Source organism: Mytilus trossulus, chromosome 3 (genome assembly GCF_036588685.1).
Source record: "Mytilus trossulus isolate FHL-02 chromosome 3, PNRI_Mtr1.1.1.hap1, whole genome shotgun sequence".
Taxonomy (NCBI): domain Eukaryota; kingdom Metazoa; phylum Mollusca; class Bivalvia; order Mytilida; family Mytilidae; genus Mytilus; species Mytilus trossulus.
In genome coordinates, this window is record NC_086375.1 from 9,951,174 (window position 1) to 9,967,961 (window position 16,788).

The window sequence follows — 16,788 nt, forward strand, 5'->3', positions numbered from 1 at the left end:
AGAATATATAATTTAAAAAAAAGCATCATTATTTCGACTGAGGAATTTAGCTATTTTATTTCTTAGATTAACACTCCACTGGTCAGGTTTTGTGTAGTAGATTGATTAACTGATTGGTGTTTAACGCCACCTCAGCCTTTTTGTGCTACTTCTTTGAGGTCAGTTTTAATTGATAGAGGAAGCCAGAGTGCCTGGATAGAACTAGGAAAACCGACAATCTTATAGTCAATTAAAATATGAGTCTAGCGCACCTGCGATATGTAGAATTCTAATAGACTGTTTTCTGCTTTGATCGTGTTATTGTCTCTTTTACATAATCCACATTAATGATTTTCATTGTCAATTTTAACTCACAACCTCAGTGTTGACAGGCTAGGGTCTTAAAATGCATAACGAAATTTAAGTTCAAATGGACTTTCGTGAAATTTTGTATGACGATTTCATTGAACATTTTGAAATCATAAAATTGTTTAATTTGGTATTCTATTCACGAGTGTGGTGTTGCAAAAACGCTTTATTGACGAACGTTAATCTGAAGGAAGATTGAGGCTAAGCGCAAGCTTCTACTTTTCCTAGCTTAAAAACACATGTCCGTACAGTAAACCGTTGTACTTAAATCTTCATTGTCAAAAATACAAAAGGAACTATTCATTTAAAGGCTTTTAATAAGAAACAGTAATAATCAAATAATAAATAAAAGAAAAGAGTACTGCCCTATCACTATAAATTAAACATGACACAGTTTGATACTCATATCTATTCCTAATCATTTGATCAAAGTAAACATTGGTCTCAGAATAATTATTGTTCTTTCTTCGATCATCAGGAACAGTAATATTTGTTTCAGGTGAGAATATTGATTTGAAAATGTAAAACAATAATTAAACTTATTCAAAATCGACGAAGAATTAATGATTTCTTTACAAAGGGCGGATTAACATCTGAGTCGATTTTCATATCCGGTATGACAACTTTCCATATCCGGTATGACACCTTTAATGACAAGATTAAGTCTTCCCATTTCCTTTTTCTTAACTAGATTTACCTTTACTTCCACGTTGTGTCATCTAAAATCATCAAATAGAATAAGTAGCATGTGATTAAAGGTAAATCACTTTATTCTGAACTCGTTTTCATCCTTTTTTTCTTATTTTTGATCCGATTGAGATACAATGTCTGGGAAGGCTTTCACTGTCGGATTCATAATCTTTTAATGTAGTGCATTCAATAAACTTAGTTTACTATTTTTTGTACCGAAACCAGGACACAATTGGTCCGAGTACACAGTTTTTTCGTAGCGCATTTCTTTTAGACAATTTTTAAAAATGGTTTCTTTACAGAGTGTGGTACAACTTTTGGGACAAATTATATCAAAATTATAGAAAACTTCATCGGCTCTAACTCAAAATATGGATAACATTACGTTAAGGGTTTTTTGAAATCTTTGGACCACTAAATCCAAAGTGCTAATTTAAAAAAAAATCAGCTGTACCAAATCACTACTTTACTAAAAATTAACGACCCATATTTTTTTTACAGTGTCATTTCCCCCCCCCCCCCCCCCTTACTTTCTATTCGAGGCATAAATGTAGAGAAATAAATATGGAAGGGGTATAAAAAAGTGGCTAGTAACACACTGTCCACACTAAAGAATATGGACAAGGAAAATCAAAGGACGACAACTGTACACATACTCAGAACTTATTAGTAAATATAGGAAAAACGGGCATTAAAGCAATATATGTATGTTCTCTCAGCTTTCAAAAGACTTTTTTTTATATACAAAATACAAAACGTCTTGCATGAGCAACACGACGGGTGTCACATGTGAAGCAGGTTCTGCTTACTTTTCCAGAGCACATGAGATCACCCCAATTTCTTGGTGGGGTTCGTTTTTCTATGTTGTGTTTTGTATACTATATTATTTGTCCGTTTGCCTTTTTCTTTTTTAACCATATGGCGCCATCAGTTTATTTTCGATCTATGAGTTTGAATGTTCCTCTAGTATCTTTCACCCCACTTTTGAGGCGATTATGTTTAATTAATGTTAATAGCCAGGCTTCTGTACCAAAATATATCAAATCCAGTTGTGTAAAGTGTGAGAGCAAAACGAAAAGATATAAAAGTAAAACATGGCAGAACATAAAGACTAACACGTGTGTCTTGTATACTATTATTTGTCTGTTTGTATTTTTCTTTTTAGCCATGGCATTGTCAGTTTATTTTCGATCTATGAGTACGACTGTTCCTCTGGTATCTTTGTTCCCTCTTTTGCAATGTAGCATATATTTTTTTTATACGAAATTTGAAAATCAATTGAGGACATATTGTAGTAAACAAAACGAAGACGACGTTTTCTATGCAGGGGCAGACATGACAGATGAGCATTTGAATGGGAGCATATAGCTGGAACACCCCCCTTACCTTTTACTCTGGGTTAGGAACCCCTTTTTAAAATGGCTGGATCCGCCCCTGGATGAATTAAAATAAAAAAGACTAATAAACTAGAACAACTATATATACTTGTTCATTTATGTATGTATTGAAAGGCAGGTGTATCAACAGCCATTAAACATGTCACATCATTATTTATCAGTTGATATATACCCATGAGTCTTTGTTTAAGTATAATAGTTCCGTCATACTGTCGACGAAGCTACAGAGATTATGATTTAGTTATAGAAATTTCAAATATGAATGTCATCGATATTTTCCGTATAATTCAGTCTTTCTATGTTATATTGCTATACTATATTGTTTTAGAAACGGGAGAATGTTTGGTACCATTATAAAGTTTAGTCCCGCTGCAAATGTACAGTAGTTTTCGTCTGTTGATGTAGTTCATAAGTGTTTCTCGTTTTCTCGTTTTTATATTGCCTAGACTGTTGGTTTTCCCGTTTGAATGATTTTACACTGGTAATTTTTGGGGCCCTTTATAGTTTGCTGTTTGGTGTGAGCCAAGGCTCCATGTTGAAGGTCGTACATTGACCTAAATGGTATACTTTAATAAATTGTGACTTGGGTGGAGAGTTGTCTCATTGGCGCTCATACCACAATTTCCTATATTTATATTTTATTATTTGCAAATCGCTTACTGACTGCCAAAACATACATTTGCACCAGGATAGAGATTTCTGCTGAGTATGTGGAATTATTGACCTTTCCGGGGCATGTGTTTTCATCCTTTGTTTCGGTTTGACTTGTGCTTTTATTGTCGTCAGTATTATCTATAGCACAAGGGCTTGTATCAGAGATGTTTTTTGGGCGGAAGGAAATATATGCCAGTCGACTGTTATTATATATATGCGTTCTATAAGAAATCCACTAAAATCCCCATGTAGAACGCATACCAGTCGAATGGCATATATTTTCGCCCCAAACATCTCTGATATGAACCCCTGCACTATAAGCAACTATGTTGTCGGTCACGGCTTGTTGTTGGTTAACGGCTATATTTGTGCAGCACCACTCATATCTTAACTTACACGTAATTTACCAACAACCAATCAAAACTAAGCCTATGCCAAATCTTTCCTCTGGTACATGTACTAAATCATGACTTGAACATGGGTAAGGGTCGGGAGCAGTCATTTTGGAGTAGATGATTGTTGATGTATTCTGAAATAAATAATGTTGTTGAATTTCCACTAATGTGATTTTATTTGCACATAGGATGAGAATCCCGCAGTTTCATATACTTTGAACTGAATTCTATAAAGTCAGTAATCACAAATTAGAAATTATTACATTTCATACATCATTTGACAGAAGCGAAATAACAGTTTCTGTTTGATTAACTTTAACTAACTTTTTCATTTTTGTGTAATCCTCTTTCAACAGATTAACCGAATATATCTCTAAGTTCATAGTATAAAATCTGATAAACATCGAGTTAATATTCAAATTACGAAAACTTTTGTATCTAGATACCTACATGTATAACAAAGCTAGAAATTGTTACTTAAATTAAAAGAGCACATACTCAATATTTATAATTACTATAGACTACTCAAAACTAATAGTTCTTTAGAACCGTTCACCTCTGAACTTTCTCGATTTGAATTCCACTTGTTGGTCTATTCTAATACTCAATTTATCAATCAAGTCTGGAATTAATAGATATAAAAGCTTCAATAATTCCTAAAATAAGTAGACATATAAATAATTTCCTACTGTAATACCCTATACATACTTCTTTTAACATTTTTTAAAATCAAAATTACTGTAATTTCAAACGATGTGTGTGGGGGAGGGGGAAGGAGGTGTGAAAAATAATCAAAATAAAAGTACCGTCTGCTATATATTTTCTCCTACGTTTGTAAACATTTTTTTTGAATAACTGTTATTCCAAACTGGTTGTGTGTGGAAAGGGGGAGCGAGGGAAGAAAAAGAGGGGGAAGATACAATTAAAAAAGAAACCATCTGTTCATTCCTATTTTGAAAGGGTAAATGTACGTAGAACCTTCATGTTGCCTTCATGTAAGTTATTGTGTTAATATCATATTTATGCGATCATTATTAACACATATCTGTCTGCGTGAATAAAATGAATGGAATATCAAGGAAGTGATTAGCTCACGTGCTCACGTGAGTGCAGATTAACTTAAATATGTCCGATAAAATCACATAATACCTGACTGCATGTGATGCATTTATAGTAATGAGAACCCCTACAAAGAACTTTATCATTTACACATGTCAAGAAAAATGAAAATTACCAAGATATTGGAATGACACCTCGCATGGAGATTTAGCATTGATTTTGTTGTGAATGTGTATTACAGAAAACCAAGGGGATCTGAATATTTAAATAATAATGTACTGAAAAGATTTACAGATATGTATTCATAAAATCAAAATGTTATTCAATTTAAAGACATAACGTGACATTCACATTGAAGAAAATTCCGTTACTTTTAAAATGTTGCATATTTTAAATTTTTGTTGAATTTTGCATATAATTGATTGATGCATGTTTAATGTCCAGTGGCAAACATTTCCTGAACATTCAGGCCGAAACCAAATGAAAGGTAGATCGACAAGAATTAAAGTCAGGAAATTGCGGAAGGCAAATAGAAAATGAGGGCATTTTAACCAGCATAAAATACTTAGCATCAGACACCCTACAGACACCAGAAGAGGGCGTAGCATTCACCTTACTCGGGACATTGTATTTTATTCCGATCGGACGTGACTTCGTAATTATGTGTCCCGCAATGATCAATCTACGCCCGACTTTAGTAAAGGTGTTACTGCCGAACGGAAGAAGTCAAGGAGTAACAATATTACTTTACCAAAGTTAACCCTGGGGGTCTTACATCGAAATACCGAAAATACATAAATTAACTTCTATTAGAATTTGAATTTCGTTTTGAATAGTTTATTTTTTCCTTTGATAAATACTCGATTTTGCCTGCTATCAAAATTGCATCTAAAGGCTATCCTATAATTTTGCATCACTCCTTATATGAATTCAGTAAGTGATGAAAATGAAGTCCGGGATATGCTTCGAATATTTATCAATGGACGTTATAAGGATGTATACACACTATATACAACTCGTCTAAACATCAACCGAACAATGTTAGACGCACTTGTACACACTATATATATATATATATCTATGACACCTCGCATGGATATATATATAAAAAGATGAAATGACTGAATAAATAGTCAACGATCAATCTTACAGGGCGATGGATCATGTAAAATGATTCTGTACACTCTAAAATATAATATATAACAAGTCAAAAAGAGTACAACATCACCATTAAATAACTATAAAATATACAAATATTAGATATTTCGGATAACAGATATCCTTCTTCGGTAATTGATCGAAGACAAAAGATCTTTATACACACTTTATATATATCTTAACAGTTTGTATCCATCTGTATAAAGTTCGATTGATTGTTTGTTGGTTGTATCACGTCCAGTGGAAAATATTCCATGCATGTAAAGATTATCATGATATTATATATCAATCTTTATAAATTCACAGTCAGTTTACGTGCATCTCAACAGATGTACAGTTTACGTGCATCTTAACAGATGTACAGTTTACGTGCATCTTAACAGATGTACAGTTTACGTGCATCTTAACAGATGTACAGTTTACGTGAATCTCAACAGATGTACAGTTTACGTGCATCTCAACAGATGTACAGTTTACGTGCATCTCAACAGATGTACAGTTTACGTGCATTTTAACAGATGTACAGTTTACGTGCATCTCAACAGATGTACAGTTTACGTGCATCTCAACAGATGTACAGTTTACGTGCATCTCAACAGATGTACAGTTTACGTGCATCTCAACAGATGCACAGTTTACGTGCATCTCAACAGATGTACAGTTTACGTGCATTTTAACAGATGTACAGTTTACGTGCATCTCAACAGATGTACAGTTTACGTGCATCTCAACAGATGTACAGTTTACGTGCATCTCAACAGATGTACAGTTTACGTGCATCTCAACAGATGCACAGTTTACGTGCATCTCAACAGATGTACAGTTTACGTGCATCTCAACAGGTGTACAGTTTACGTGCATCTCAACAGGTGTACAGTTTATGTGCATCTCAACAGATGTACAGTTTACGTGCATCTCAACAGATGTACAGTTTACGTGCATCTCAACAGGTGTACAGTTTACGTGCATCTCAACAGGTGTACAGTTTATGTGCATCTCAACAGATGTACAGTTTACGTGCATCTCAACAGGTGTACAGTTTACGTGCATCTCAACAGGTGTACAGTTTACGTGCATCTCAACAGATGTACAGTTTACGTGCATCTCAACCGTGAGATGTACAGTTTACGTGCATCTCAACAGATCTACAGTTTACGTGAATCTCAACAGATGTACAGTTTACGTGCATCTCAACAGATGTACAGTTTACGTGAATCTCAACAGATGTACAGTTTATATGCATCTCAACAGATGTACAGTTTACGTGCATCTCAACAGATGCACAGTTTACGTGCATCTCAACAGATGTACAGTTTACGTGCATTTTAACAGATGTACAGTTTACGTGCATCTCAACAGATGTACAGTTTACGTGCATCTCAACAGATGTACAGTTTACGTGCATCTCAACAGATGTACAGTTTACGTGCATCTCAACAGATGCACAGTTTACGTGCATCTCAACAGATGTACAGTTTACGTGCATCTCAACAGGTGTACAGTTTACGTGCATCTCAACAGGTGTACAGTTTATGTGCATCTCAACAGATGTACAGTTTACGTGCATCTCAACAGATGTACAGTTTACGTGCATCTCAACAGGTGTACAGTTTACGTGCATCTCAACAGGTGTACAGTTTATGTGCATCTCAACAGATGTACAGTTTACGTGCATCTCAACAGGTGTACAGTTTACGTGCATCTCAACAGGTGTACAGTTTACGTGCATCTCAACAGATGTACAGTTTACGTGCATCTCAACCGTGAGATGTACAGTTTACGTGCATCTCAACAGATCTACAGTTTACGTGAATCTCAACAGATGTACAGTTTACGTGCATCTCAACAGATGTACAGTTTACGTGAATCTCAACAGATGTACAGTTTATATGCATCTCAACAGATGTACAGTTTACGTGCATCTCAACAGGTGTACAGTTTACGTGCATCTCAACAGATGTATAGTTTACGTGCATCTCAACAGATGTACAGTTTACGTGAATCTCAACAGATGTACAGTTTACGTGCATCTCAACAGATGTACAGTTTACGTGCATCTTAACAGATTAAGGTTAGGAAGGTTAGGCTGCCAGTAAGCTTTACACGATGCAACCCTTCGCTTTCATTCAAAGGTGCGTGTACTAGATCAAGACAGTGTCAGAAAAAATGTAATTATTCCAATGAAGATCGCGTGTATGAAGATATTTCTCTGAACTTCCTTGTTTAAATAATTATTATAATAAACCTTGAATTTGATACTTTTTTATAACCTTTACATCTCTGCATACACTTTCAGTTTCGTTGTCTATCTCATTTACATTCATAGATGCAGCGTACACATAATGCTTTTGTTTGATATATTGATGCATACAACTTGATTAGGTATACTAATAGTACATATTGTCTCGCAAGGTTGCAAAGTAAATACATTCTGATCTGGCATTTTACATTTATAGTTTGATTATCAGTGCAGATCAGGGGACGTGCACGCAATATTTCCCGAGATTCAGAGTTATATGACTACATGAGAACGAAAATACAATGTGTTAAACACATTCCGTTGATGTTTCAATATATTATAATTGTGTTTTTATGCCCCACCAACGATAGTAGAGGGGCATTATGTTTTCTGGTCTGTGCGTCCGTTCGTTCGTCCGTGCGTCAGTCCGTTCGTTCGTCCGTCCGTCCGTGCGTCCGTCCGTCCGTCCGTTCGTTCGTCCGTCCGTCCCGCTTCAGGTTAAAGTTTTTGGTCAAGGTAGTTTTTGATGAAGTTGAAGTCCAATCGACTTCAAACTTAGTATACATGTTCCCTATGATATGATCTTTTTAATTTTAATGCAAAATTAGAAGGTTTACCCCAATTTCAAGGTCCACTGAACATAGAAAATGATAGTGCGAGTGGGGAACTCGTGTACTGGGGACACATTCTTGTTCATGTACTTGTTTTTCGTCGATTATTCATGTAGTTGTGTTTTTCGTCACACGTTTACTCAGAAAATACCAATGAAAATTCATTAGTGAAAGAGGAACTAACTATGCCAGGGCATAAAACGAAAGGCGACAAAGTCAACAAAACCTTATATAAACCCTGGAGTGATCTGCAGAACGGCAAGCAGACCCTGTTCCATTAGTGGCACCCGTCATGTTGACCATGGCTAGCACAAAATTGGTGCAAAGTTCTCAATGGCAATGTCCTAAACGGAGTAGTGATAGTTCGTCACTTGTTCCCACCGGAATCAATAGAACGTATAGATAATTGACATATATCCCGTCGAACTCTATTGAAACAACTGTTAAAGAACGTTAAAACTTAGTGTATGAAAATAAAGAAACATAAATACCGTCAGCTGTTATATTCAATGACCAGTTCATACTAGTACATCCATTCAATAATGTATTTGTTCAATTATTTTCTACTCTTAACTCTATACTCTAATATTTACAAATACATAACGACAAAAATCTGTGAAATTTCAATCTATTATTCGTGACCATATGTTACATTCAATTAGAACTGTAACAATGTTCTCTTGGTATTACAACCATTCAAAAGGCCATTATAGTTGAATTTACATAGATTTTCTTCCTGATTTATTGTTTGATAAATCATTAAATATCTGGTATAGTTGTATGTTATGACTTATTGTATATACTTACAATACTATAAGCTATAAAAACAACAAATACGCCAAGAAAGAATTGTTATTATGATGCAAAAAAGGTATGGATCTCTAAAATAAAGAAGTTTGTCATAGTGGTGTTACACAGATAATCTTCTAGTAATATTGTTGACAATCTATGTAAAAAAATGGGATCATACTTATACTATTGTTACCAATCTATGTTAAGAAATGTGACCCCAATATTGTTGTTTTCCCCCTTTATGCATTTCCGCCAACTGTTTCCCATTATTGTTATAGATGCAATATGAAAAATTATGAGAGTAGAACAAAGACAATATTCCAGGTTTCAGTGTCAGTGCAGGTACTATTTTGTGTACACAAATTAGTTCCGGAAGATGTACGAAATATTAGACACTTAACGAAAAGAAATGTAAATTTTAAAAACTCCAATACACGTCTTTCCAGAAAACCCTACTCTAAAGCAGTATGTCTAAAAACACAGAACTAATAAACAATTTTTGGATTTTGAATTAATAGATATAGGAAGATGTGGTGTGAGTGCCAATGAGACAACTCTTCATCCAAATAACAATTTATAAAAGTAAACCATTATATGTAAATGTACGGCCTTCAACACAGAGCATTGGCTCACACCGAACAACAAGCTATAAAGGGCACCAAAACTACTAGTGTAAACCCATTCAAACGGGAAAACCAACGGTCTAATCTAATACTCCATAGTTTCATTGTGATTGAAGTAAAATCATATTACGTGACTACTTCGAGTTTATATTATATTTTTTTCTCGTTTTAGTTGACTTACAGTCTAACATTAGAAGCCTGGGATCAAGACACGCGTTCAGGTGAGTTTTTACCTGGGCCGTGTTCAATATCGTAGCTGCTACATAGTGCTACGTAGATTTTGACTATTGAACGTGTAGCTATAGAGAATTGCTACATATATATTTACAGCAGCGGCTTCGTAGTTGCTACGATATTGAACTCAACCATGTACTCATGTTTGCATGCATTGCAAGCGTTTATGTCTAAGAGGAAAAATATATAATTATTAATCATCCTTATTAGATAATTTTGTATTTATCACATCATTAAAATATGACGGGTGTCGTTAGCGAAGCAGGATTTGCTCACCTTTAATTCCGAGATTTTCTACTGTCGAAGGCTTTAGCTAGTATACTTAGTTTTAGCTATTTGATTTCCTTATCTTTGTTCTTTTTAATAAATTTTATCGTTGCACGCATGGAAAATGACAAATCATTTTTTTTCGTGAAACCGACTCCTGTATTCTATATATCCTTTTGAGGGGAAGCGGAGCGTTAAGTATCCGGATGAACATGGTTGGGAGGCTGGAGCAAATGTTTCAAGTCCGAAACTACATTTTTATGTTTACTAACAATTCTATCATAGAAAACTGAAAACATTGATGTTCCTTATTATCAATTACTTGATCAGTGTGGCGTCATAAAGCAATATCGCGTTTAGGGAATGCAAACACAGTCCGGTACGTGATTTTTCATGGTATAAAGGTTACCGTGAGAATTCTAACATCAGGTTCCAATATAGAGGACAAAACATAATTTTTAACGTTTGATTGAATAAAAGTAAGTCCAGGGTTATAAAGAAAAGGATGTTTTTAAAGTTTTGGAAAATTACGAGAGAGAATATCTATGTATATGTTTTTACATTTCTTGATATATATAATAACTTATCTTATACAGCTGGTTAAAACTGTAAACTGTCGATAATATACTCAAGATTACATCATAACAGCATTTCAGACATTTCTTCTATGCAATCTCACCATTTTTACGCTATCGTACTTTGAGGGTCTAGAATTTATTTCTTTTTTTTTTGGGGGGGGGGGGTCTTTTAATTTTTATACCCTTTTCTTGTTGTCTGTATTTTAAGAGTGGTCTACAACTCTTTATGCCTATTTTCTGTTGTCTTTATTTTGTTTAATTTGCAGATTACTCTCTTTTCTTTAATTTCGGTCTATTTTTGTTAATTCTTCATTTTTTAGCCATAAATTTCTATTGATCAAACCCCACCTACACCCTCTACGTTGCATGTAGTAAATTCGTTGCCAAAGAAATATATGAATTATTGATACAGTTGTTTGTTTTATTCATTTACATGATACCGTTAACACTTAAGATACAATTTGCACTCTCAGAAATTTATTTCGAGTTATTCAGTATATATCGTAAAATATTGTAAATATTTCGGATAGGAATTCAGTTGATACCGAACTTGTGTTGTGGCGTACATTTCTTACTATAAGGAATGTAACGTTTTGTGTCTCAAAAAGACACACAAAGACACAAAAAACAAGAAATACATATCTAAAGCATAGGATTGCGATGTTATTGCAATATTACATCCTCCTCTATTTAAAAGGAATTTTCCATATCACACTGTCGCGGGGATATGCAGCTATTAAAGCTGAAGGTTTAAAAAAAAAACGATTTAATTACAAAATAATGCCTCAATTTTCGATATACATGTACGTGTATTCTATGATCGCCTTATGATCAATTTCACACATTAATAGAAATTTGTAAGGAATTTTACAAAATTGTGTGATTTTCTAAATACCAACGTAATAATGTCAAAGCTTGTCTTGAAATCTAGAAAAAAGTGGGAGTGTGATATGAAGATAGAGATGTGAAGCGATGCTGAGATTGGATTTCATATTTAAAGGTGTTTATACTTAAGAATTGAATGCTTCTTTTTGTAGCTTCAATGGAGTGTAAAAACGTTGACCGAAGTACATTTTGTACAAAGCGCGGAACTTTTTTTATTTAATTCACCTGTGCACTTCATTGTTGGACCTCGTGTTATCGTGCATGATAAGTTTTATTGAGTAATGCAATTGCTTAAGGAATAACACGTGATGTACGCTTAGCCAATCAGAATAATGTATTATAATGAAGCATACATCTTACGTAATTATTAATCCTTAAAATAACTGGTGTCTTTTTAATTTGTTAGATTCCTGGAGTCTCATTGATACGGATGTTTAACCTGTAGCTAGTTGTACTGAGAACTAAATACATTCCTTCAAGGCAGCACTCGCACCCGCAAAGTGGAAAGGGATTAATATAAGTTGTGCAAAACTTTTTTCACCAATCCACTATAAATAAAAATGCTTAAACTAAATGCGTTCCTTCAAAATGAAAAAAAATTCATCAATTCCAATAGATCGCCGTTTCATATTAAATTCTTAAATACAAGAATATGATTATATCAATATTATTTCCGTTTGTAAATAAAAATAAGCACTAAGCAAATATTCAGTACAAGAATTAATCAGTTTAATCCCATTAATGTAAACAATGATTTGCCAGATAAAACTAAAGTTATAAATGATATGTTGTCCGCCATTAATTTTGTAATGTTATAAATGTCAGCTTTTTACATGATGAACATCATCGCTTGTTACTAAACTGACATATTCATTTTATCTTCCAAAATTATGAATGAAGGATTCCCCTAATACAGTAGTAATTTTCATTTTCATTTATCAGAAGAAAAAAAATCGTATAGTTAACTTATAACGTTTGTCATGGTGACGCACTTTGAAAATCTTTGAATAAAGGATCATAGATTAGAAAGATATAAAATGATTAAAAACTAATTTCTGTTTCACCCGGCAGGTTAGGCATGGGGGGGGGGGGGGGGGGGTGGAGGGGGGTCATGGAAAGTTCAATTAATGTTAGAAAACTATATTTATTGATCACAACCTTTAGTATTCTTCTAATTATCGAAAGAAGTTGTCTTCCAAATCCCCCCCCTATGAATTTAACATTACAGTAACTAAAACATCCAAGGACTTTAGTGGGTACTTTGAAATTAACATACGAGTGTTGTTTTCGTTCTTTTGGCCATTCCGAAGGGATGATAGTCAAAAAAGTAAACGTGCATCTTTTTTTTTTCTTTTTGTGTAAGATCATGGCAAAATTATTGAACGCGCATCTTACTGGTTTTTATTTTTGCTGTTTTTCTGACCGTTGATGGTAAAATTATCGAAAGTTCTTTTTCTTCTTATTATTATCTTTGTTATCTCTCAGTTGATGGCCAATGTATAAGATGTGCTTCTGACTTTTCTTTTTTTCTATTTTCTGACAGATGATGGTCGGATTATCGAACGTGCATCTTACTCGGGTATATTACTACCAGGACCAGACTGGTACACACGGACACACAATGGACCTACAGCTAGTCTTATCTATAGAATACGGGTGGTTTGTGATATACATTATTATAATACAACGTGTACAAAATTCTGTCGACCACGAAATGATACATTTGGACATTATAAGTGTGATTCTCATGGTGACAAAGTGTGTATGGAGGGCTGGATGGGATCGGAATGTGATAAAGGTTTGTATTCTCATGGGGATAGAGTTTGTATGGAGGGCTGGGATGGATAAGAATGTGATAAATGTTTGTATTCTCATGGTGATATAATGTGTATGGAGGGCTGGACAGGATATATATAGGAAGATGTGATGTGAGTGCCAATGAGACAACTCTCCACCCAAATAACAATTTAAAAAGTAAACCATTATAGGTTAAAGTACGGCCTTGAAATAAAAGTTTGTATTCTTATGTAAGTAAAGTTTGTATGGAGGGCTGAATGGGATCGGAATGTGATAATGGCTTGTACTCTCATGGTGATATAATGTGTATGAAGGGCTGGATAGGATCGGAATGTAATAAAAGTTTGTATTCTTATGGGAATAAAGTTTGTATCGAGGGCTGGATGGGATCGAAATGTGATAAAAGTTTGTATTCTTATGGGAATAAAGTTTGTATCGAGGGCTGGATGGGATCGAAATGTGATAAAGGTTTGTATTCTCATAGAGATAGAGTTTGTATGGAGGGCAGAATGGGACCGGAACGTCAAAATGGTTTGTATTCTTATGGTGATATAAATAAATGTGTATGGAGGGCTGGATGGGATCAGGATGTGATACATGTTTGTATTCTCATGGGGACAAAGTTTGTATGGATGGCTGTCTTTCCTTCCTGTTTCATATCAGGCCCACAACATGTGTACTGATAAACTTATGTTAATCAAATCTTGGTATGCAATTGCATTATAAATGCTTGTAAAGATGCATTGTAAGTCCTACTATGCGGACTAACACTGATTTGAAAAAAAATAGATTGCATTTCCTATGTTCTTTTTTTCAGGTATTCCAATCTTGGCAAACAAAAACAAAAAAATGACCCTCAATGGACAAATTGTGTGATTTTACAGACTTAACATGAATTGTTAATGATTCTTACCGGCTTGGTTGACTTTCCTGCGCAACAACACATTTTTTTTTAATATTCGTATGAAATTGTATCTAAATATAAAACATAAATACTTTTTCAGCTATATGTAAAACAGGTTGCAGTCACGGATCCTGCGACACTCCTGGAGAATGCAGGTAGGGGTTAAAACAATAGTTAGATTGAGCACTTAGTTCACATTAATATTCCAATATTTTATAAAGAATACCATGAATATTTCAAGTCTTAAGTCAAAATATTAATTATCAAATAGAACAATTATTTTTGCTACTAAGTAGTATATATGTCTTTGCTGTTGGGATGTACAAGTACCCTGCCACGTCTACCTTGTAGTTTTGTAGGTGTATTTCTATTTGTATTCATCCGATGAGTTACGCCTTTTTCTAGTTTGTTCTTATGTTGTACTGTAACACTACTGTCCAAAGTTGGGGAGGGTTGGGCGCTCATTAACATGTTGAACACCGCCACATTATGTATGTGCCTTTCCCGAGTCCAAAGTCTGTAATTCAGTGGTTGTCGTTTGTTGCTGTGTGATATATTTGTTTTTCGTTCATTACTTAGTACATCAATTAGGCCGTGAGTTTTCTCGAAGGTCATACGGTGACCTACAGTTGTTGATTTCTTTGACATTTGTTCTTTTTAAAAGTTGCCTCATTGGCAATTATACAACATCTTTTTTTTCTATTAGAAATAAATAACAAAAACTACGAGGACCCTGAAAAGGAATTTCCGTTTAAAACCACTCACTTGTCACAGAGAATTTAAATTACTCTTGTCTGGAATTCTTTTGCAAGATCATGTCGGAATTATCTGGAAAACAACTGGTTTTCTGTATGAATGACCATTTTAATTATCAATATATCTTTGTTTTAAAAATCGAAATGTCACATCATTTTAAATTTTTATCATCATAATTTGGAAGTATACAAATTGATGTCATTAGGATGAAATATTTGCTGATTTATAACAAGAAAAAACATCCATCATTGAATATATAAATATTACTAAGATAATTCAATTAGTTATTAATTGAGATTGTAAATAACTGATCAACAGACTGAATTGGAAAAGTTCTTTATGCAAAAAAATGGTAAGGGTATTCTGTTTGATTCTGATGCTGAAATATCTTGAATGTTTTTGTTCTCCAATATATTTGTTTTAAGTGTTTTTATAAGTACAAGTAGAGTAATTACGATTTGCCAATGACAAATTCACCATTAAAGACCTACAGCCTTCGACAATGAGCAAAAAACCAACCGTATAGTGAGTTTAAAAAAGCACCCTGATGACAAAATTTTAAACATTTGAAAAAATCAACCCAAAATGGCACGATTTATACTACATAAATCGACGAAAAACAGTTATTGGTAAACAACAAACAAAGACAACACCATCTATAACAGGTTTCTGAGTTTTGAACAGCGGTATACTACTGTTGCCTTTATTTTTCTGTCTAGTACATAAAAAATGAGGCGAAGTTAATCGTTGTGAGATTTCTGCCCATCTTATAAGCCAGGGACTATGATGTAACAATACAACACAATAAACTTTAATAATCAGTTAGAAATAAATTAATCAAAGATAAAAACAAATTGTAAGCAGACACTTATCTGTGACGCGGGATTTGAAAAAAAGGCCAAATAAAGTACGAGGTTGAAGATCATTGAGAACCAAAACTTCCGAAAGGTTTGGTCAAATACAAATAATTTGGTATATATGCTTAAAAAAGGAACAGATATCTTAGGCTCTGTGTTGAAGATCATACTTTGATCGATAATAGTTTACTTTTTACTAATTGCGACTTCAGTGGAGAGTTGGCTCATTGGTTCTCATACCACATCTTATATCTGTATACTTATCTGATTGGTACAAAGCACAAACACAAATATCGAAAGCAGAGATGGGGTAATTGTAATTGTAATCGTTAATCAGCTGTAATTGATTACAATTTGTCAAGTAATCAGTGTAATCATTAATCAGCATCAAATCTGATTACATATAGTTTAATTTAATCAATTACTTTTCAAAATAGCCTGTAATCCTGATTACACTTTGATTACATTCTGATTACAATGAAAAAAATCTAAAACTGTGTTTATGTCAATAAATTAACTTTTTATTATTCATATTTAATAAATA

The 16,788-nt window shown here is 33.9% G+C and overlaps 1 protein-coding gene across 1 annotated transcript in view; it reads left to right on the top strand.

Annotated features, from left to right (window-relative positions):
• LOC134710121 (protein jagged-1b-like) overlaps positions 1-16,788 on the top strand; it is a 62,136-nt gene that overhangs the window by 13,257 nt on the left and 32,091 nt on the right. Inside the window, exons 2-4 of the mRNA XM_063570328.1 lie at positions 10,139-10,187; positions 13,474-13,728; positions 14,732-14,786. Of these exons, the coding sequence (XP_063426398.1) occupies positions 10,139-10,187; positions 13,474-13,728; positions 14,732-14,786 (359 nt within the window). The remainder of the gene's footprint in view (positions 1-10,138; positions 10,188-13,473; positions 13,729-14,731; positions 14,787-16,788) is intronic.